Genomic DNA, 24696 nt, shown 5'->3' on the forward strand with positions numbered 1-24696 from the left:
TTGAATTTTATATAACAAATTTGAGCGATGCTTTATATTTTGCTTACAGATGGAGCCACCCTCAGCCTTGCTGAGTTCTCGGCAGATCCCCCTAGCTAGCGAGCACTGGTGGAGATGTGCAGGCCAGCGGATGGGGAAGAGCGAGCGGCTCGCTCGCTCGAGCGTCCCCATCAGTAAAGCTTCAGGGAGGCAAGCAGGGGCAGGCAGGGGCAGAGCGGGCAGAGAGCAGGGAGATGGGTGGAGGGCTGCAGGGCTTCCGGTTGAATGCGGTAGCTGGCGGGGACGGCGAATGGTGATAGAATCACCAGGAGCTGCTCAAATGAGAGCGGCACCATCTGTATATCTCACAGAGATGTTGACACTCATATTGTACGCATCTGTCACAGAGATGTTGGCACTCAAAGGTTTAACATATAGGCCCTTATTCTGAATCGTGCGGTACGGCCCGCGTGCGGCCGTACCGCCGATGTTTTCAGTCTGCACATGCGCAGAGGTCAATCTGCGCATGTGCAGCCCAATTCGCCGCAGACGTAGTTCGTCCGCCGCAAAGGGGGCGTATAGGGGCGTGAGGGGCTTCATACCCTCATTTCCCTATGCATACGCCCCGCGTTTCATGGGCGTTCCCATGCAAACGCGGGGCGTATGCATGCTAATGAGGGTATGACGCCAGTGATGGGGGCGGAAAGCTGACGTCGCCGGATGTCAGCTCTCAGCCCCCATACAAGCTATCACACGGACGATTGTCCGTGTGGTCTCAGCTTGCGGGACCTGGTGGGGCGTGCGGCCCTGCCTTCGATGGTCGCCGACCATCGAATGCAGGGGGCAGCTCCCACCATGGTGGAGGCGTACGCCCCACCATTTTCTTGCGGATCGCCAGCCGTCCGTGTACGGACGGCCGTGGCGATCCGTATCGTGGGCGGGGATTGGTTTGTGCGGCCGGAGCACCGTGTGCGGCTCCGGCCGCACAGATCTGAATAAGGGCCATAGTAAAGTAGTTATTGGTCTATATTACTGTACTGTTTCTCATTGGAGACATCATGCATGCACAATGGTGATTTTCAAATGCGACATCTGGTGGATGAATGCAAGCATTACACTCAATGCCAAACGCCACAATAACGACATTGCCCAACACTTTGCCATGCTGTTACAGGCTGCAGTGAGCATTGATGAGCGGTCCAACCCTATATATATATAGGATACATTACTGTGGCTATATCCGTACTTTCCACAAGGTGCATTAACAGTCCAGACTTTAAGAATGGCTATACTTGATCACACGTGACTTAATTAGTCACCTGTGCTCAAGCATGGATGCCACTAACACCTGAACAATTAGTAAGCCTTGATGACTGAGGTTGGGAAACACTGAAGTACAGGTAGGTCCTAAGCAAAATATGTCATTGTGCTATACAAATTGTTGCATGGAGGAATAAAGGGCCTAATTCAGACTTGATCGGACAGGGCTGAATTTGGCCCTGTTTCCAATTATGAGGGTCTGCACATGGATGAATATCCATGTGCAGAGACCCCCTTTGGCGAGTATCACACTCGGCATGGTGTTTGCATGGACAGGGTAGGGGGCAGAGAGTGGGCTGAGGTAGGGGAATGGCCAGAGTTTTATGGGCGTCCCCATGAAAATGCTGGGCATTCCCATGTGAACACAGGTGGGTTGATGCCTGCTCGGGGCGGATGGCTGATGTCACATGACGTCAGCGCCCATCCCCTTTTCGGCCATATCCTGCCAAGATAAAAGTCAGTTTAAAGTCAGCGGCAGAAAAATCATTCAATGGTAAGCGACCATCAAATGTTTTTTTTCCACCTGAGCGGCCACATGCAGGAGGATGTGTAGTCATACACATCCTCTCATATGCAAATGCTGGGATTCACATGGCAGGAGGGGGGCGGACATTCAGAAGGCCGGCGAACATATGCAGCCTAGTGAACAGGTCTGAATCAGGCCCAAAATCAGGTTCTTTGGGACCAAAAGTAGACATGCAATATCATAAACTGTGTATTCTATTATTTTGTCACTGTAAACACCCTCAGCAGTTTAATTACAACAGATTATGAATTGTGTAGCAGTTAATAAATCCACTTCTCTCTCTATAATAATGGTACAGTATGCTGAGCTAGAATGTTTTTTTTCCTAACTTCAGTACATCTAATGGCCTTCTTATGTGTTTTCCAGTAAATATGTCCTAGTGTATGTCATATATATATATATATATATATATATATATATATAGCTTTAGAAGAACACAGCGGCGGCACTCGGAGACTTGTGCAAAAAACAACTTTATAAATCCATCAAACAAGTGCAAACAGAGACCGACGTTTCGGGGGGAAAAGCCCCGTTTTCAAGGTGCAGAAGTGACCTTGTATTGTATTGGAAGGCACCGGAGCAGAACAAACGCCTGGGATTGAGTGCCGGTCCGCCCCACCCCGCTATATATATATATATATATATATATATATATATATATATATATATATTCAATATGATGTTCAATAAGTGCCAATCAGTGTTATTTGACATAAAATCAAAAAAATTGTGTTAGATTACATATAAGGTTACCACGAAACTGCAAATGCATATACTGTACTGACACTGAGGAGTAAAGTTACTATAGCTTCTAAAAATAAAAAGAGGTGATGTTGCCCATGGCAACCAATCAGATTCCATAATTTCTCTATTGCATCCTTGAAAATGACAGACAGAATCTGATTGGTTGCTATAGGCAACACCACCTCTTTTTAGTTTTAGAAGCTTTGGTAAATTTAATCCTAAGGGGTCAATTTACTAAGAATCATGTTTGGTTTAGTTTGCCCAAGTTTAAACACACTGGTGATCGATCAGACATGGGGGAATTTTCACTTAGTCAAGCAGGGATATTTTGTTTTGCCAGAAACGTGTTTTTTGATGATATATGCAATCATGTTTAAAAGTGCTGGAGGTCTTTCTAGCAGGAGGTAATGCCACAGCCAGGGAACACAGTTGATTGGTTCACTGGCCAACGCACCCACCCTCCTCCCCCCAACTAATTACTCCTCTCTGGAGGATCCCTCAGAGCTAGGGTGATGCCCTGGGCAATTCTTAGCACCGTTGTGTAGTGGGTGATGAGTTGATAACAATTACTTACTTAATCTTGTGCTAGTGATTCCTCTTCTCCAGTAGTCATCCAGGTAGCAAATGAAAAAAGAAGTGACCCAATCCCTCAGACAAGCCGCTCTGTATGTACATGCTGTACATATAGTGCGCTTACTCAAGTGACGGACCCATTATGAGTTCTGTTACTTGCAATGCCGCCAGTCAATTAGTGGCAGCTACAATGGAAACAGGACACTCATTGGTTGTTTATGGCCTGGCTCTGTTTTATATTCTTTAACCCCATGGATGGCTACTGGAGAGGAGGATCGACCGATGCAAGCGTAGCTGAGTATGTGTTCCCCCCATTGTGTTTTATTTTTTTATAGGAGAAAGAAAGAGTGCCAGGCCACCCACTCCACATATATATATATGAGCACAGAAGCACCTGGTTTAGTTGCAACAGTCACAGACATTCCAGCCAAAGCCAGAGCAGTCCTTGCGGTGCAATTGGAACCATCTTATCTTGGGACACCACTACCTGCTTATTATTGGGACTTCAGCCACCTAGATCCAGAACTTGGATAAGACATCACAGGCAACCTACCCAGCCAGGTTTATGGACACCCTCTCACTCCAGCACCAATTATTTGTGGACGCCAACAATGGGGACTGTCATCGCCTATAAGGAAGCAACCCTAGGAACAAGTGGGACTGTTACTAAGTATAATTTCTTTCCATCCATATCCCAAGTATCTAATCAGACAACTCAATGAGATCTCTTTTATTTAAGCTGAGTCAAGATTACATTGTCTAAGCAATATTTTAACTTTTTATAGTTTATTATATGTTTTCTTTATTTAATAAATGTAATCATATGAACTTGTCACCCAATTGATCTACAGGTCATTATTTAGCGCTCCACATTTTCTTTCTTTCCACACATATTTATCTATATCTTTAGCGAGGACTATGGGTTTTACTAAGCTCTTAATGCCCTACATGCTGATACTTGTGTCTACAAGTATCAGCAAGCAAGAAGACTTACTGGGATCTGTAGTCCTCTTGTAAAATGCATTATTACTTCACTTTCATCTTAATTGCTACCAACTTGGCTCCCATTGCTGGGGTGTGCCGGAGATAGCTCAGGTCTACATAAAACACACCTAAAATGTCCAACTCAGACAAACACGATTCTTAGTAAATTTACCCCTGAGGCTTTTTTTTGACAACTATGATACCACATCTCTTCACCTTTCAGGCATTTCCTGCATTGTTGCCGGTATAAGGACATCTGTGAGAACCTGAAACAAACAAGAAACAGTCAATCATAATCTTAAAGTTACAATGAGGATACTGAAAGAAAATCCAAGAAAAACCTACCTTGTAAAGGATGGAGTCACAAACACAAAATATATCTATAATTATGGGATTTTCAAGCAGGGGCAACAGGTGATCTGGCATTCCTTGCCAAAAATGCAACAAAAAATGCTGGATCTAAAACAAAATTTTGACATAATTAGTGCTCGCCCCAGACATAAATTATATGCTGAAATGCTGAAAGGCATTAATACCTCCTCAAAATTCCCATTGATTGCATTGTCAAGTACACACTGACAGTGTGTTTTATACATCATGATGAGTGTGTCTACCTGCAAAAGGTAATAGAAAATGCTTGTTAAAGGTACCATTCAACTTTTATGGACATTTCAGACTACATCACAAAACATGATACGAGGACGGAACAAGAACATTGTAAACTTTTACTTTTGTTTGAAACAGTTATGAAACAAACTGGATAGTAACAGACCGACATAGAGGTAGGAGGGCCCTGCTTGCAAGCTTACAATCTATAGGCATATTTTTTAGATACTTCATAAACAATCAAAAAAATCTCTCCCTCCTCCTCGAGCAATTATCTTTCCCACTACTCCTACTTCAGGCTTTCATCCGGCTAACAGCTGACCCCTCTTGATCAGAAAACCCCCAACAACATAACAACAAACTCAGCGAAGGTGGTTGTAAGCACTTGAGCGGAGCAACACTTGGATTGCACGTGGCCGCCGGCATGCAAAACACTTACATTCTCCCCGTAGATGTCAGGAGCAAAACCACATATACTGTACAAATGTTAAACTATCAATTAAGTAAATATACAGTGTACCATTTCTATTATGACTGCTAATAGATTTGCCTGGGGCTATTCAGTTTATAGCAATGCCGGTGTCTGGATACCCCGATGCTGGCACGTATCAAGATAATTCTTGGATATGCGATAACACATGGTTCCAGGAACTTATCCCATATCTTATGTGTTATCACCTGAAAACAGGACCCTTTTTAACTTAAAAAAACAGGAAATAATTGGATAGGCCGTTAATGACCATTGGTAATCTATTGCGCTATCAGCCTGTTTTTTAGGCTAAAATGCATTGGGGCTTACATCTGCCTATAACTGACAAAGAACTAATAGTTCATTTGTATCATTTCTTCTGAAATATATGTGTCCTACATATATATTCTGAGAGAGAACACACATTTCAGAACTCCATTACAAAAGAGATATTGGCAGTTTTCAGTTGACTGATTTAAACTTGAAGGGGAGGAGAAGTGACCCCTTGGGAGCAGGAGCCCGGCGGCAGATGACTCCATTGCCTCCCAGAGTTCTGCCTCTGCATCAGCATTTTGAAAGCAAAAATATGAGAAAGTTGGTTGTTAGGATAATATTTACTCTTACCTTTTCTTTGGACAAACATCCTTGTAAAACAAGATGCTGAGCACTAGGGAATTCAGGAAGCAGAGTTCCAGTTTTTGAATTAAGAGAATATTTTCTAGTGAAGCCACCCTGTTAAATACAAAGAATATTTAATTGTCGGTTCGATGCTAATATTTTTGCAGATGATTGTAGCTATAAGTTACGTAATACAAAGGGGACTCAATAATCAGATCCGACTCAATTCATTTTTGGATTATAAAAATGGCCTGATATTGCGATTTATGGTCAATAGTCATTATTGCGGTATTTAATTAGAGGTGTTACTTATCATCCAAAAATCCCAAAAATAACCTATGATCATGCAATGACATATGGGATCTGGATAAGTTCCCGATCCCATATCTTATTGCGGTTTCGGTGGCTGCTTATCACAGATTATGCTTCAGATGCTTAAGTGAAAAAGTGTGCCAAAAGGGGGCTTAATTGGATGGCAATAAATGACTGCTGCTAATACTGTAGCAATGATATTACTAAGTAACACTTTACAATCCTTTTTAATATGGTTAGTTTTGAAGTATACACTCTCTTACTGGGGTAATCCCACAGCAGTCAATGCTAGAAAGTATTCTTGTAAGACCCTCTGCTCCAGTGGTGGGCAATAAGTGGCCCTCCAGCTGTTGAGAAACTACACATCCTAGCATGCCTTGCCTTAGTTTTTCTATTTAGCCAGGCTTAAACTGGTGCAAGGCATGCTGGGATGTGTAGTTCATCAAAAAATAGAGGGCCGCTTATTGCTCACCCCTGCTCTCCTTAATATAAAAAAATGCATATGGGATTATATGATATTACCTATTTCATTCGCAATGGAGATGCTACCAACTACATTAAATGAGACATAAAACACCAATGCAAAATATATAAGTCGTTTAATGGGTACACTGAAGATCTTAATAAAGATCCTAAAATATAACCTTTTCTATCTGTCATTTAGGTTAAATATAAACATATAAAGATAGTAAATAAAGACAAGAAAATGTATGTAATAACATTCTATGGCTGCTGATTTGTATTCTCACTTAATAAATCTTTCTTATGGGCTCATAGACCCTAACTTATCTGTGTAGTGTGCTAAGGTCTCATACACTAGTGACATTTGTCCTGATTTCACCTGATTCCGATGGATCAGGCATAGAAATCGGATGAGATCAGGCCAAATTGCATGTATTTGACATCCACTACGACACGAAGTGCGTTCTCATGTGCATTGGGTCAGAATCTGAGGTTGGACATGCCACACATAGGGCAGTATTCAATGTTGTTATTCACTATGTGCAGCAAATCCTGTTTAGAATTCGCTGCACATTCACTGGGTTCCAGAGGGCTGGTGGATTCGCAGCCAGCCCTCCCTCTCCCCTATTCAACGCGTCAGGGGCTCGCTGCCCCTGACGGCAAATTTTAACCCCCCCGGCGAATGCCGCAGGGAGCCGGTGGGACGGCAGAAGGCAGGGAGATGGAAGCCTCCCTGCCTGCGCCGCACTCTGTGTGGGGGAGAAGGAGGGCTGGCGGGGACACAGGCAGCAGAAGCTGCCTCCCCGGGAGACAGAGCAGGCAGGGAGGTGGAGGAAGCGCTGTGCTGGTCCCGCTCGTGCATATGTAATGAGTGGGACCCAGTGCAGTGAATATCGAATGATCGGCTCCCCCTAACCCTGCTGACATCATGTGAAAAAAAATGTAAAATTAAATATATATATATATATATATATATATGCAAGCACATGAATCCAAATAGCATGCCCCTTCACATAATAAAATTACTGATTTTTTTACATATATATATATATATATATATATATATATATATATATAAAAAAAAATACTTTATTTATAAAGAACACATTCCAGGTCACCTTAAAAAGATGTTGAATGCAAAACGGTGAATCACGGCGAAAATCATGGTGGAAGCAGTTCTCCATTCTAGCATTGAAGACACTCTCAGCGAGTCACAGTGCAAACCCATTGAAATACACTAGCGAATTGCAGCGAGCATGAAACGGAAAACTGGCCGGCATTCTCTGGTCGCTTTCGGTGAACAGTGAACATTGAATATGGTGAATCAGATTTTTAGTGAAAAGATTCACTGCAGAGAGTGAAAAAAGCCGGATACACCAAAAAAATAAAATGGTGAATCCAGAGCATTGAATACTGCCCATAAAGATAGATATATCGTATGTGCAGCCGTCAGTGGCACATTGCGGGTGCTTTTTTAAGTCCTTTACTATATTATCAGTGTTTGCATCAAGCACTTATCTTCAACTTGTTGCACTTTCTCGAATCATTTATGAGTTTCCCAAAGTAACAATATTGTTTTATTAGTAAAGTAACAAGTTATTCTAGCTCAAGTGTCAAATATATGAATTTATTTAGTCCTACTGTATCCAGACAGTATTATATCTGCAGTGATCCGATATACTCATGTCTTGCTCATACAGTTAATTAGACATGGCTTATTAGTCATATATCTTTATTTATCCATTATGTAGTGTGACTGATATATTCAGATAATACAGGCTCTACTTCCACAAAGTCTAAATTTACACTATATTGATTTATTTTAATTGGCTTGTATTTCACAACTTATTCTAATAACATCATTTCAATAAACAGTGTATATGTCTGGCAATTAAGTTAGAATAACTTATTACTTTAGTAACAAAACAATATTGTTACCTTTGGAAACTCATACATGATTTAGAATGATTGGGACAGTCAGCCCTCACAGTTCTATCTGTTAGAAAGTGTATATTTACAGACATCATCATTATGTATTTTTACACAGTGCTATTTACATTTGACAGTACACATGCCCGGGATCTCCCAATTCAAAATCATTTTGCATATGTTATTGTATATCACCTACACCTGCAGTTCATGATGATTTTGGCCAGATGCAAAGTTAATGTTTTAATGTTTGCTCACAACTCGGCAGAATGTTAGAGAACACCTCTAATATTATATTGTCATATTATGATACTCAACAGCAGTGCTCGAAGTGGAAATTTTGAAATGGGGGTATGGAAAAGTGAGAGCTGCAAGTGGGCATGTCCTTGAGTGTAGTGTACCATATACCCCTTTTACACATTATGCACATTATGCAACACAATAGTAAACCCAATTATACCATCTAGTACTAGTGCCCCTTACACATTATGCCACACAGAATGAGTCAAAATTCACATGAAATGAGCCAAAATTCACATGGAATGAGTCAAAATTCACATTATGCTACATGGTATAAGCCAATATTCCCATGGCATGATCAAACTTCACATGGAAGGAGTCAAAATTCACTTTATACCACATGGAATAAGCCAAAATTTGCATGGAATGAGCCAAAATTCACACAGAATGAGTTAAAATTCACATTATGCTTCACTGAAAAAGCCATAATTCACATGGAATGAACCAAAATTCATGTTATGCCACACGAATTGAGACAAATTTCAGGGAAAAAGAAACTGACAGCGGGGATGGATGCATGGAAGAAGAAAGTGACAACAGGGATGCAGGGAGAGAGATAGTGGGAATTCAGAAAGAGAGCGAGACAGTGGGGATGCAGGAAGAAAGAGTGACTCCGAGCCCTGCTGTACCTTGTATGTGAATACAAAATCAGACAAGGTAACATAACAAATCCTAATTTAAACTGTTCATTACCGGAAGTTACCTATGCTGTAACAATAACTACAGTATTTCATGGAGTATTGGAAAGATGCAGTAATATTGTAAACATACTGTATAGTAGAATGTTGATGGATTAAAACATTTTCTGTTCATAAAAAAAAAAAATTCTGATATTCTTTAAACCTCAAAAAAATCAATCTTCCTCTTTACTTGTATCCATTATGATAAAATAGTCATTATTTAAATCTTATTGTAATCATACAGTGTAATGAGGGGACCTCAGAATATTATTTATTGCAGATAATTTCCAAGCATGGAGTCCGTACAACATGGAAGTACAAAATTATTTCTGTTAAAGGTGTAAAATTACATTTCACAATCTAAAGAGCTAATGACAAAAGCAAAAATGTGATTTTTTTTTTTTTTTGGTCAGTGTGTTTTATGAAACATATATGCAAATATATAATAAGTCACCTAGAGGACAATATACATGCAGGTACTTTCCACCATATTATGTGGGAATGTACAGAATAATTTTTCACACTTCTATAATTAGTAACAAAAATGCAGACAAATGCTAACCAGAACTTTTACAAAGCATTTCTACAATTACTTTTTAAGCGCTTGTAAAAAAAATGAACAAAAAACAATAAAATAACAACAACAATAATACTATTATTATTATTATTAATAATAATAATAATAATAATAATAATAATAATAATATTACATGAAAAGGTGTTCTGTTTTAGAAAAAACACCAATGGGATCATGTAGATGTGATAATACTGTAAATACATGTTGGGGCAGGGCTAGAATGGCATTCTGGTTCTCCTGCTATCTGCCCGCCCCTGTGTTCGATTGTTGTTGGCACATCAAAAGAAAAGGTTTGTACAGTAATGTTTGTAGGGTACTGTATATCAATACCAACCTGTACATGACTGGATTACGGCTTGGGGAGGTCCAGGGCACTAAGGACATGGGGGAACTCCCAACATGAGGAGGGACAAAATGCTATCTATCTGGATTTCCCTATTAATACTGTATATGCTGTGTTGGGTTATTTAATTTATAATGAAGGAATTTCAACACAGATGATTGCAATCATAATTTAACAGGGAATTCCCAGTATAGAGCATTTTGTCCTTCCTGGAATATGTCATGTTGGAGGTATGGATTATGTATATTAAATTTAAACCACTGGAGTATATTAGACTAATAGATTACTAATGCCTGGGTACTTTTTATTGCTCCACATAATCGAGAGACAACTATTTTATAAAGTTTTCATGTTGTGGAACAAAGACAACTTAACATTAAAAAAAAAACAATAAAAAATGTAATCTACTGTATCATCTATCTTGTCACATGCAAGAATATCAACAGTCAATGTACTACTTACACACTGGGCCAGGAATCAGGAGAGCTAGTTATGTCTAGTAATGCCTTTGATGGGGGCCCCATGACAGAGGGGGGCCAAGTTACAGTATCCCTTCTATTCCCCCTTTCTCTGGCTTTAACCAGTGCTGACTAAATGTGTACAGTGTATGAAGAATTGTGAGCAATACTTTGTTCATCCATATGTGTAAAACCTAAATGCACAAAATATCAATGACTGATGCCATACTATCTCAACAATTAATATTTCGTTTTATTGAATTGTAAATTACTTAATAAATAATTGGTATTGGTGTGCAGATACGAAATGTCAAGGTGACAAGAAATCTGCCATATATCACACTCAGATCCTATAGTGAAAACTGTATATTGAATCAATATTTTATAAGATGTCAATTGACTGTAGATAGTGAATTTTATGGGTTTTAATAAAACATGCAATTAAGCTATTTTATTACCCATTAAGTATATTACAAGCAAAGAAAAAGGGTTCAATAGTAATGGCAGTCCTAATGAAAAGCACAATTTGCTAATTCTAATGGAGTTACTTTGAATTTGTATCTGATATACAGTTACTTACATGTCTGCTATGTCACTTGCCATCTGTTTGTAATTGTTAATTAACACTAAGTGCAGCAAGATAAGATAAAAATTGATTATATTGTTTGATGGAAACTGCAATCTTAATGACATTTTAACATAACAACCAGCTTCCTAAATCTTTTTAGGTTTTTATTTACAATAAAAACCTTTGACCTAAAGGCTATAGAATAAAATAAATCACACTCCTTATTTACTACATTTATTGGGTGAAATTTAATAGGATGAGAGATTCCGAAAATGAGAGATTTGGTAAGAAATCTCCAGTTAAATCATCAATCATTTACACGGCAAAACCAGTTTGGGTTTGCAGTGTAAATGATTGCCACTTTAAAAAAAAACGGAGATTTCTTACCAAATCTCTCACTTTCTTAATTTCTCATCCTATTAAATCTCACCCATTATTTCCACAAATTTGCGCAAGATATTTGCAAGAAAAAGGTGTTAGCTATCGAGGTGATCTTTGAAACTTACAGTGTTGAGAACTGGTAAATTGTGTTCAAATATTTTTAAACTTTACGAAATAGTAGTCCATTTTTTTGGGTTTTGTCCATCTAAGAAGGAATTTGTCAGAAAGCGTGAACTAGAATAAGGCCCAGTGTTACTGTGGGCATGACAGCTGCTCATAGAGTGCTTGGCATAGCACCACAGGACACATCCCCTTTTCAGGGCCACGCGCAGGAGTCCCTATAATTCTTGATACTGAGAAGTATGTATTTAAGAATATACTGGGCCTGATTCCAAAATGAGAGAAAAGGAAGGAGCAAGTAATACCCCTTTTAGACCAAAACGCCGGGTCGCACCCGGCTTTTTGGACCCTGGTTGAAGCCGGGTGCGACCCAGCGTTTAGGGGCATTTACACCGGACGGGCTTAAACGCCCGCACCCCCCTCCCGCCCCTTCCCGGCGCTTCAAGATGACAGCGCGATGTCATCTTCAAGCGCCGTTCGACGCCGCCATACCCGGAACGCTGCTGGGGGCAGCCCAGCACTAAGGTAAGCTGCTAGGCTGCCCCCAGTCCCCGCGCGCACCCCCCCGCCATTGGACAGGAGGTGAATGGATGCCACACACAGGCATCCGTTCACCTCCCTCCCCCGCCGCCGCTGCTGTCTGCAGAGTATAGCAGACAGCAGCGCCGGCTGTCAGTGTCAGACTGACAATCCGTCCAACCTGCGGACGCTGCGGTCCGCAGGTTGGACGTTCCCCATTCATGTAAATGAGAGCCGGGTCATCCGACCCGGCGTTCCCATTTACACCGCCCTCTACCCAGGTCCTAGCCGTGTTCTACCCAGGTCAGGACCTGGGTAGAAGTCCCGTGTAAAGGGACACAGCGTTAGGGATTTACACTGCCGAAGATCCGGGTCTGACCCGCCGCTGACCCGGATTTTTCGGAGGTGTAAAAGGGGTATAACTGTGTATACAGGTTAAAAAAGGCTGCACTGCAGGTGGTTAGATTTAAATATGCAGGGAGAATATGATTTGAGAGGAATGTGTCCAAACACATTTATAAATGGCAAGAATAAAGCTGTCTAACATTTGTGGGCTACATACAAAAGCAGCCAGTATTTACCCTGCAATAAAAAATGTATTTGCACCCCTTGCATTGCAACATGTTTGCACATTTACTTGCCTCAAAATCAGGATCACTATAGTTACTACAGATAAGTTAATGATAATATGACTATGGTAGATAATAGCATATAATCTCGAATGGCCTCACATTTTATGAAGTGCTGTAACTGAATGGCACCAATGTAAGTAAAGGTGCCCATACACTAGATTTATCTTCAGATCTGGCTGGTTGGAACAAAAACATGGTTATGGATGAGTGACAGTTTGTCAGTTTTCCAGCATTTCCAAGCAAATGGTCAAATGGTCAACTGGTCAAATGGTCAACTGTAATTTGCTCTCATCCATAACCATGTTTTTGTTCCAACCAGCCAGATATGAATATAAATCTGCATTTACAGAAAGAGCTTCTGGGCTATTATTTGCATTGGTGAATACTGTGGCACAATTTGACAGAGATATCAGCACCATTATTGCCTAGAGCACATAAAATTCAAAGCAAAAGAGAAAAAAGAGTATTATCAGGGCCGGCGCCACCACTAGGCAGCTCTAGGCATTTGCCTAGGGCGCCGGCACCTGGAGGGCGGCAGTTCGCCCCTCACCCCCAGCGAACTGTGTAAAAAACTTGCTGGAGCGGTCAGGGGTGTCCGTGCGACAGTTGTACCTGCGGCGCCGTCATGTGTATAAAGCTGGCTGCGGCCGGCGGGGTCCCTGCAGTGAATAGAAAATAACTAGCGCTATGCGCGCGGCGGTGCGGGAAGTGCTAGTTATTTTCTATTCACTGCAGGGACCCCGCCGGCCGCAGCCAGCTTTATACACATGACGGCGCCGCAGGTACCACTGTCGCACGGACACCCCTGACCGCTCCAGCAAGTTTTTTCCACAGGTACCACTCCTCCCCCCCCCCCCCGGCACCGGGGCGCCCCCACCCCGACTTGCCTGGGGCGCTCCGGTGCCTTGCACCGGCCCTGAGTATAATTCTTCTAAATGAAAAATTTAGCATAAGGTTCTACACTATGGCCATTATTCTGATTGAGTCGGGCGACTGCATGTTCGGTCGGACGGCCGATGGGTTGTGTTTGCGCATGTGCAGAGGCATTTCTGCACATGTGCGAACGCCGCGCACGTCTGAAAACGGGGTGAATTCCGTACAGAAAACAATCGGTCGGAACAATCCAAGCAGGGGGTGGAGAGGGGCGTGAAGGGCTGTTTGGGCTCATTACCATATGCGCACCCTGCATTTCATAGGCGTTCCCATGAAAATGCTAGGCGTATGTATGGTGATCCGGCCATGACGCACATGTGGGGGGCGGATAGCTGACATAGTCGGATGCCAGCTGCCCGCCTATATCCCTTTTTCCGCACTGAGAAATGTATGAGTGGTCTGGAGCACTCGGAGCTGTCTGACCGCTCGGTCCATCATTCGATGGTCAGCGACCATTGGAGGATGGGGAGGTTCCCACAGATGGGGGAGTTGTTCACATGAAAGATCCACTAGCAGTCCGTTCGCTCGGCATCTTACCGCATTCGGACGGTGTGAACGATCCGTACGGTAGGCGGGGCTAAGAACACTCAGTGGCCGTCCGAAATACGCATCCGTCCGAGTCAACTAGAATAAGACAGAGACAGATACACCTACTCTAGGTCCCCCCTAACATTTTATTTGTGTGCAGAGTCCAGCTTTATCCAGTCAAATTATTTTATATATATATATATATATATATATATATATATACATACACACACAATTAATTGGTGTGTTCGTTTAAGAAGAGTTACAGTAGTATGGAACATAATAATGAACTTTATAATGGAGTTCAGAAATCTGTAACTGCAATTCCCAAGGAAAGAGAACATGTATTAACAATCCCTATAAAAAGCTATATTCATGAACATTATACAAACATTTTTGAAGTGACTTTGAACCACCATTGGCATTGTGGTTAGCACTGCTGCCTCACAGAACTGAGGACTTGCTTTCAGTTACAACCAAGTTCCTATCCACTGCACGTGGAATTGGTACGTTCTCCCCATTTTGGCAAGGACTTTCTCTAGTTGCTCCAGTTTCCTCCCACAGTTCAGAGAGACCCTGCATCTACCGTCTCCGCCACTTTCTTGCCAAGATTGCGAGGACATCTTGCACGGATTCCCAGACAGCTTTCCATCACTAGTGGGTAACTACTAAGGGGGGTATGCAATGTGCCGCTGCTATTTCCAACGTGGGAAATAGCGGAGGCTCCCTACTCAATGCTGTCATTAATGACAGCATTGATGCGGGATCACGACAAAACGTGCCCGACTTCAGAAGCTGTCGGGCCCATTCTGCCGATAACGGCCGTGGATTGTCGTGATCCAGACGGCAGATTGACAATCCATGGCCATTTTCGCGGCCACACCCCTTTTGCGCCCATCGGCAGGCTGGACAATGAATCCGATCTGTTGTTATGCGGTCGATCTGACCGCAAACGGGCCAGGATCACGGCTGTCGGCGGGGATCGACAGCCATGATCCCAGATTGCATACTCACAATGAATAGATGTTTAAAAAGCGCATTATATTATATCTCCAATTGCAATACTACAACAGAATGGATTCATCTGGATCCCAGCCACCTCGTTGATGTTGGAATACTACAAGTGGGATAAGGACTCATTGAACTGGTAAGGGGTCCTCACATCAGGCACAGGAAAACAGGGGAGATCGGCAGTAGGTCTGAAACGCGTTAAGTGTTGGTACTTACCTGCATCTATCTGGACCTACTGCCGATTTCCCCTGTTTTCCTGTGCCTGATGTGAGGACCCTTTACCAGTTCAGTGAGTATGGTATGGCATAACGCCACTTCTGCACAGACTCACTCAAGGCCATCTCTCTCCCCAAAAAACTCCCTGGTGCTTGCAATACTGCAAGAACTGCTTGCAAATGTTCCAGTCTCCTGCATACACGGCTGTCCACAACCACCAGTGATTGTTTCCTCCCCCTTCCCTCCCACGTTCTGCGCGCAGCGCCGCCCGCATATGGCCGCCCACCTGTGAAAGACCTGTAGGAGCACGATGGGGAGCAGGAGCCATCCCACTTGTGGAGGAGTTTAGGTACCCAAAAAGTAGATGGCTGAAAAGGAGCAGTGATAAGCACTAGTGTAGGGAGTGTATGAGGGCTATGGGATGGGAGTGATAGGGGCAATACTGAGTGTAGTGGGGTGCAGTGGCGTAACTAAGGGTAGGCAGCCCCAGCGGTTGTGGGGGGTAAATGATGGTGGCCATAGGCAGACTGTATGCAGGAGGGGACCTCACAGCCGAAGCCTCCTCAACATTGCTGCCAGCCGCTGCCACTGACCAGAGCCTCCTCCGGACTGCTGCTGCCACCAATCGGAGTCTTCTCCACACTGCCGCTGCCGCTATCAAGAGCCTTCTCCTTAGGTAAACTACTCTGTTTCTACTGTACATTTCTTTGTCCCTATGTCCCTTCTGTCATTCTCTCTGTCCCTGCTGTCACTCCCCCTGTCCCTGTTGTCACTTTCTGTCCCCGTTGTCACTCTTTCCCTGATGTCACTCTCTGTTCCTATGTCCCTGCTGTCACTCTCTGTGTCCCTGCTGTCAGCCTTCTGTCCGTAATGTTACTCTCCCTGTCCCTATTGTCACTTTCTGTCCCTGCTATCACTCTCTCTGTCCCTGCCATCCCTCTCCTTGTCCCTTTGTCCCTCTCTCTGTCCCTGCTGTCACACTAAGATTAATGAGAAAAAGAGAAAAAGTACTCTCCTTTGTTTGGGGGCATGCTTAAAGAGAAAAAGATTGTGTGGTTTTATGTAATGGTTATAATTATTAAAATATAGCTTTTATTTAAATTTTTTCTTAAAAAACTTTTGTAGACAAACTAACAAACGACACAAAACATATATATCTCTGACATAATGAAAAAACTGTATTTGGAATTGACAGGGTGGGTGGGGAGGTACCTGTTTGTAGCAAGGTTTCCTCCGTGTGTCACACTAACCCCTAATAAGATATTAAAGGTGCTGGCTATGTCTATAACACAATAGAATTGCCGTTCCTGGAATTGGCAGGGTTGGTAGAGAAGTACCTGTGTGTAATGAGGTCTCCTCCGTGTGTGAGCTTTGAGAAACAAAGTTGCCGCTGCTTACCCACTGCACATGACGGATCGTGCTGTGTTCTCATAGATGTGCCGGGGCGTAGCGTTAAGGCGTCAGTTTTGCCGAGGTCTAATTCACATAATATTTTGATGTGACCATATAACAAAATTGCAAATATTTCGCACAATTAATTAGACTTCACAGTGTTTAACTCACTATCACCAGATTGGAGACATCTGAAACATGGACCCACATTTACAGGCCAAACTATTCAGTACTTACAATCTCACAATATTGGTGATAGTGTGGTGCACCCCACTTATCAGCTACTAAATGCTGGATGAACTTATTTGAGTTCCATCTTTGATCTTTGATGCACCCCATACATATGTTTTGTGTCGTTTGTTAGTTTGTCTAGAATTTTTTTTAAAGAAAAAATTAAAATAAAAGCTACGTTTTAATAATTGTTACCATTACATAAAACCACACTATCTTTTTCTCTTTAAGCATGCCCCCAAACAAAGGAGAGTACTTTTTCTCTTTTTCTCATTAATCTTAGTGTTCTTTACGCTCAGGGGATAGTAGTGATATCCGTTTATTTGCATTAATAATATCACAACCTTATTGTGGACTATATATATCTTAAAAAGTAATTATTTGACACAAATCTAACTTCATTTTCTGCAGGTGTGCGCAGGTCCTCCACCCATCCGCATATACCTGCTGTCACACTCCCTGTCCCTATGTGTCTGCTGTCAGTCTCTCTCTGCCTCTGCTGTCACTCTCCCTGTCTCTGTGTCCCTGCTGTCCTTCTCCCTGCCATCCCTCTCATGTCCCTATGTTCCTGCTGTCCCTCTCTCTGTCCCTGCCATCCCTCTCTCTGTCCCTATGTCCCTGCTGTCACTCTCTCTGTCCCTATGGTCTTGCTGTCACTTTCTCTGTCCCTGAATTTGGCTCGTACTATGCTGCACAATGTGATTCTTGGCTCATTCCGTGGGAATTTTAGCTTATTCCATGTGGCATAATATGAAATTTGGCTCATACTGTGTGGCATGTGATTTTTGCCTTCTGTGTGGCATAATGTGATTTTTGGCTCCGACTATGTGGCATAATGTGATTTTTGGCTCCTACTGTGTGGCATAATGTGATTTTTGGTTTCTACTGTGTGGCATAATGTGAATTTTGACTAATTCCATGCGGCATAATGTGATTTTTGGCTCATACTGTGTGGCATAATGTGAATTTTGACTAATTCCATGCGGCATAATGTGATTTTTGGCTCCTACTGCATAGTATATTGTAATTTGATTTTTGGCTCATTCTCTGTTGCATAATGTGAATTTTGGCATATTCCATATGGCATAATATGTAAGAGGTAAAGGCACTAGATAGAATAAGGGGTCCTACTATTGTGAATTCATAATTAATCCCATGTAGTTTTCCCTCAAACAAAACAGGTTTCCAACCTGATTATTATGAACATATACATTAATTTGTTACATAAATTATCTAATTGTTACTCATTTATTTTTATTGTTTCAGTATAGTAAATTTGACAGATAGATATATTTTCTATAAAACAGGATGTAGCATACATACAAACATTCTATATTTAAAGTTTCTGCTTATGGTGCTTTAAAAGTTTAAGAACTGGCTGCTAAGGAGGTCCTTTCCAAAGTCTTTAATTATTTTTAAGTTCTTTATACACATTAGCACAGATTTAAAAAAACAAAAACAAACAAACAGTACACCTGTTACTTAAATGCACATTCCTATATATATTGCACCTGTCACTTACTTTATAAATGACATATTGTTCTTAACTACACCAGTCAGCACTTAAAATAGCTGGATCGCAAAAGCAACTATCAGTGGAAACCATATGCAAAGACTTCAGAGTAAAGAATGCTGCTCGCGGCTTGCAGTATTTACTGTGATGGACACAAGTATTGTCATTCAAAAAATTTACAGAGTTTCTCAAAACACAATGTACAATTATGTTTGCACACTTAGATACATTCAGCCATCGTTGCTTACAACAAAGACACATAGCCATCAAGTGCATGCTTTCACCTTACAACTATCACCACTACTATTATTATTATTGTTTATTTATATGATGCCACAAGGGTACCGCAGCATCTAACAATACATAGATAAGCAAAAACGGAAAAAAAAGGGCATTCCATTAAGATCCTTTTTTTGGCTATCTGAAAAACAAGTACTAAATTGCCCTTATACTATTCAAATGCAGGCATTTTCGCCCATTTTTGAGTACTTTTTCAACCATGTCTGGATTCCTTATTTGGATCTTTTCACCGAATTAGTCAAAAGGATATTGAGAAAATGGATTTAACAAGTAACCGACATTATAACTTGAGTAGGAAAGAGTCAGAAGTTTTAAAGAACGTTGTTTTCGATACATCAATTGTTATTAAGAACGTTGATAAAGGCGGTTGCCTTGTGATTATGGATCGGTAATACTATGTTGCTGAAGCATATGACCTGTTGCATGATATTAAATCATAGATCAAAATTGAAAAGGAACCTACCAGCATATATCTGACTGAGCTTGATATTTTGCTTAAAAGAGGGCTAGATGACAAACTGATTAATGTGGAGGAATACACTGTAGATATTTACATAACACTACGCAAAATATAGCAACTTTTTATCACTTGCCATGCAGCAGGTTATATGATTCAGCAACATAGTATTCCCGTAATGCACCCCCAGGGCGACTGATTGTTGCAGGAGTAGGCTCGCTGACTTCACATGTTTCTGAATATGTGGATGTCTTTATTAAAAAATGTGTTCCTTTAATTGATACATATGTTAAAGACTCAACCCATATATTGCAAATAATTAAAGACGTGAAATGGGAAGCCAATTATCGCTTCGCTACCATCGATGTTCAGTCGCTTTATACAAGCATCCCACATGAAATGGGTATCTCAGCGATTAAACATCGGTTATCAGGGGATAAATCACTGTCAAAAGAAAGAATTTAATTTATTTGCGATTATCTGAGATTTGTATTGACACATAACTTCTTTGAATTCCTAAGCGAGTGGTTCCTGCAGGTATGCGGAACCACGATGGGGACGATTTGCGCTCCTATCCTAGTGAATATTTATATGGGTGAATGGGAAATTGAAACATTTAATAATAGTTTACTTGATAATGTGATATTGATGAAACGATACATCGACGATATCATTGTGATTTATAAAATTTATGTCCTGTCTCAATGACAATCGATATAATCTTCATTTCACCTGTAATTTACAGAATGTTACCATCGAATTCCTTGATATTCTTTTAACGGTTAAAAATGTCAGTACTTGTGTATTATCATGGCGCCTGATTTTACTACGTACGCAAACCGTTATGGTATGGCACGCGATGCGATGCGATTTTAACACTTATAATGGCATTTAATGTACTATACCATTTAAAGACATATCATGTCATTTATTAAGGCCCCCTCCCCCAGTATCGACATGAGCCTGAAGCGTGGTGAGTGCAGCGGTATGCGTCCGACCGACCTTTTCATACCACCACTATCCACGTCGGCGTGGAGTTGATCTTATATAGTGTGGCGAGCGCAGAGAGCAACCGAGCCCAAAGCGGGGCGAGCGGCAGCGTATTATGTTACATGTATTACGCGTCCCCTCACGGGGCTCCCTATGCTCGCCACGCTTCGGGATGACGTGTATAGTGGGGGGCCAAAATAAATGACATGATATATCGTTTAATGGTATAGGACATTAAATGACATTATTCTAGGTTCCATCAGAACCGATATCTCATCGCATCGCATGCCATACAATTATGGCATGCAATGCGATGGAATGCAATTTTTTTATTGCACACCATCGCACCGCATGCCATACATTAATGGCATGCGATGCGATTTTTTGTTGCACCCTATCTTTTTAATGGATTCACTGACACAGTGCAGTGAATACATTATATATTGCGATGCAATGCAATGCAATTTCACTACCGTGAATAGCCCTCTAAGCAAATGCCACTATGGCCCTTGGAAGGATAATTTTCCTTTTTCCCAATTTTTACGGCTTAAAATGAATTGCTCTAACACCACTTTATTTGATGAACAGGCAAATATATATATTAATAGATTTAAAGAAAAGGGGTATCTTCCTAGAATTATTTAAGGAGCTTTACAGTGTGCAAGAAACACGGACAGGGCTAATCTACTACAATATAAGACTGATACAAATTCTGATTGCAAATCAACTGATGATAATAATGTTATGTTTATCACGCAGTTCAATAGCAGAGACCGTGAACAAAAAAGATTTTTCAACAAGCATTGGAACGTTTTAAAATTGGATCCTGTCCTTAAAGGACACATTTCCAATGTACCCAAAATAATATATAGGAGGGTTAAAACTATAAAATCTATTGTTTCTAAAAGTCAACTCAAAAATATACAAGATAAACCCATAAGCAACACCTTCCTTACTTTAAAAGGGAGTTACTGTATCCCTGCAATAACTAAGATCTGCACATTTATGGAAAAGGGTCCAGTTATAGATGCTTTCCTTGGTCAACATAGAATTAATGAATTTATCAACTGTTATTCTACACATGTTGTCTATCTTAAAGTGTAGCTGTGGTCTCAGATATATAGGTAAGACCAAAAGATGTCTTACAATTCGGATTTTAGAACATTTTCGCAATATTAAGCATTGGGTACTTAATCATAGTGTACCTAGGCACTTTAAGGAGTATCACAATTGTGACCCATTAAGGGTATTGAACTTATTAAACATGGAAAGAGAGGGGGTGATATTGAAAAATACCTGTTAAAAAAAGAAACCCAGTAGATTCTAAAATTAAATACGCTCACCCCAGCAGGGTTAAATGAAGGGTATGAAATCACTCCTTTTATAAATTAAATTGCCTATGACTTTTTATCTTCCATCTTTTTTAAGATATTTGTATTTTACTATTGTTCAAATAATTATTGTTGTTGAACTAATGTGTATTTTAGTAATTTTGCAGGCATAATTATGGTCTGTCAAAATATGAACATGTTATTTGTATATACTTGTTATTTCATGTTTTTGAATATGGTGTTCTATGTAAGTGCTCGCAACCAGCAAAGTAAGGTATGCAGCATTTTTTTATTCATTGCATGTATTCCAGACAAGTAATGGACTTCTATTGCTGGCCACAATCAGCGTTTAAATGTTCCGCCTTGAGTCTATTCTCATTGGCTGGTAATTCTGTTAAAGATGGGGCGAGACGTCACATTAGCCATGCCCTATGACGAAGTCCAAGTGACTAAACGCGTCAAAATGTGGCCTGTAACTCTCTACCGACTGCTGACACTCACCACTCTGAGCCGGAGTTGGTTTATCCATGTCCTCCTGCACCTCTCGCAGTGCTTGCGAGCTGTAGCATCTTGGAGTCTCCCTTACGCCCGCTTTGAATTCGTGAGCAGATTTGCCTTTGGTATTTGTTTATGCCATGTGGTAGCCAGCCCACAGAGTACATTGATTTGGTATGAGCAATTGATTTTATCATGGATCGGTTTTGCTGTTAGATCCAATAAAAAATGATCTTTTACTGCACCATGAAGCGCCCTCTTCTACCTTCATGTATATTATCCGGTCGTCTGTTTGTTCTATGCTGATCATTTTTTGCAGTTGGACTTGATGGTACTCCTTGACAAAGATCACGGTTGTGATCGAAATGTTGGAGAAGGATTACACCATTGACAGGTTTTTTTTATATATTATTTTTTCTTATATGTGGAGAGTGCTTTTTTTTCTTACCTAACAGTAGGAAGATCGGTGGTATATATATATATATATATATATATATATATATATATATATAAACAATGGAGGACAAAGGCACTCAGAGACTTTTTTCAGATGTGAAAATAAGGACCAATTTAATCCATAGGCCCGTCAACGTTTCGGGGGTCTTGCCCCCGTCGTCAGGACATGTAAGGCTGGTGATATAGACAGACAGCCATGTTGTTAGCAGCAGGAATCTATGGGCACCATGCTGACTGCCTGTACTAGATAAGTAACCTGCGGCTTTGTATTTTTTGCATAATATGTTGCCATGTGTTTTAAAACTTTTTTCATGATTGTGATATAAACTGGATAATTTTGGTCTCCAGGATGCCAAAACACTGTGCTTAGCACCTCCATAGAGTTTTTCCTATTTGGGTAATAAGTAGCACTTGCGTACTCAATAGCACTTTGTGTACTCAGTAGCACAAAGCTTTTTTTTTTTACTCTGTAACAGTTACAGCTATAAGTGATAGCAATATAAGTTTAATGAGGATAGATAAAAGCTCCTCCCTAAGTTCTTGGATGCAAAAACACTGTCTGTAGCCTCTCTATACAGTATTTCCTATTTGCAGTACTCAGTAGTAATGAGCTACAGTAGGTGAACAATTGGAGGGGATCCAAATTATGGATGCTTGCCGCTTCCCTTACTGATGTCATATAAACTACTTAGTATATTCTGTAAGCCAAGAGTCTCTTCTTTCATATGGTACCAGTGTGAAGTCTCTAGGACAAATAGAACTGGAGATAGCAGGGTGCAAAATAGACACAATTTTCCCCCATTGACTAGAATGGACCCGTTAATTCACATTACTCTGTGCAACGAGTCATCACCTCCCTGCTCTCAAACGAGGTCTCCCGTTATCACAGATGATCAGGGTAACCCGTATCACTAACCAGGAGGAAGCTGTCCCTGGTGAGTTAGATAAATTGATTGCCAAATTTACAGCATGGGGCTATGAAATTGATCATCTTAAACGACAGAAGGAGATTGTGTTGTCTAAAAGAAGAGAAGAATTCTTCTGAACGACAGTTAGGGACAAGGGGAAAACTATTCCCTTTGTCAGTGACTTTACCACTGCCAGCCCAGTCCTTGGTCGAGCCATGAAGGCCCTTTGGTCGATTGACAAAGAATTGCCTATGCTAAAAGGTGTTAGACCTTTTCTGGCATACAGAAGAGGTCAAAATCTTAGGGACAGACTGGTACACTGAGATGTGACCAACACTAACATCAGTCTAACCAATGTCCCAAACCCACCCCCCCTGGTTGCTACAAATGCAGAAATTGCGTTACTTGCTACTATATGCTTGCGGGGAAATCGTTTCGACATCCGCATGTTGACAAGACATACGACATTAGACATGTCCTGACATGCAACTCGACCCATGTGATATATGTGGTTACGTGCCCGTGCCACATCTACTATGTGGGTCAGACTACCTGTACGTTCAAAGGGAGGATGGGGGCACACAGATCCTCTATTGGTATAACCATCAAGGTAAAGGAAATAGATCAACCTGTCTCCAGGCACTTCAAGGAGGTGGGCCACACGCTGGAAGACATAAGATATTTCATGTCTCTCTGTCTAATCGTGGTGGTGACAAGTATCAACAGAGCTTTTGATCTGAGTCCCAATGGATCTTGAGGTTGGGGACCACCAAGCCAGCTGAGGTAAAGAATTCAAGAGATAAAGAGCACAGAGGCCAAAATCTTGGAGACAGGA

At 41.2% G+C, this 24696-nt stretch overlaps 1 protein-coding gene across 1 annotated transcript in view; it reads right to left on the reverse strand.

The window, feature by feature from the left end:
- The window catches only part of RFX6 (regulatory factor X6), a 111653-nt gene that overhangs the window by 55197 nt on the left and 31760 nt on the right, over positions 1-24696 (reverse strand). The window contains exons 7-10 of the mRNA XM_083174696.1: positions 5826-5933; positions 4663-4740; positions 4472-4585; positions 4343-4392 (exon numbers count right to left, since the gene is read on the reverse strand). Of these exons, the coding sequence (XP_083030822.1) occupies positions 4343-4392; positions 4472-4585; positions 4663-4740; positions 5826-5933 (350 nt within the window). The remainder of the gene's footprint in view (positions 1-4342; positions 4393-4471; positions 4586-4662; positions 4741-5825; positions 5934-24696) is intronic.

This window comes from Crinia signifera, chromosome 3 (genome assembly GCF_055691185.1).
Source record: "Crinia signifera chromosome 3, ASM5569118v1, whole genome shotgun sequence".
In the NCBI taxonomy this organism is placed as follows: Eukaryota; Metazoa; Chordata; class Amphibia; order Anura; family Myobatrachidae; genus Crinia; species Crinia signifera.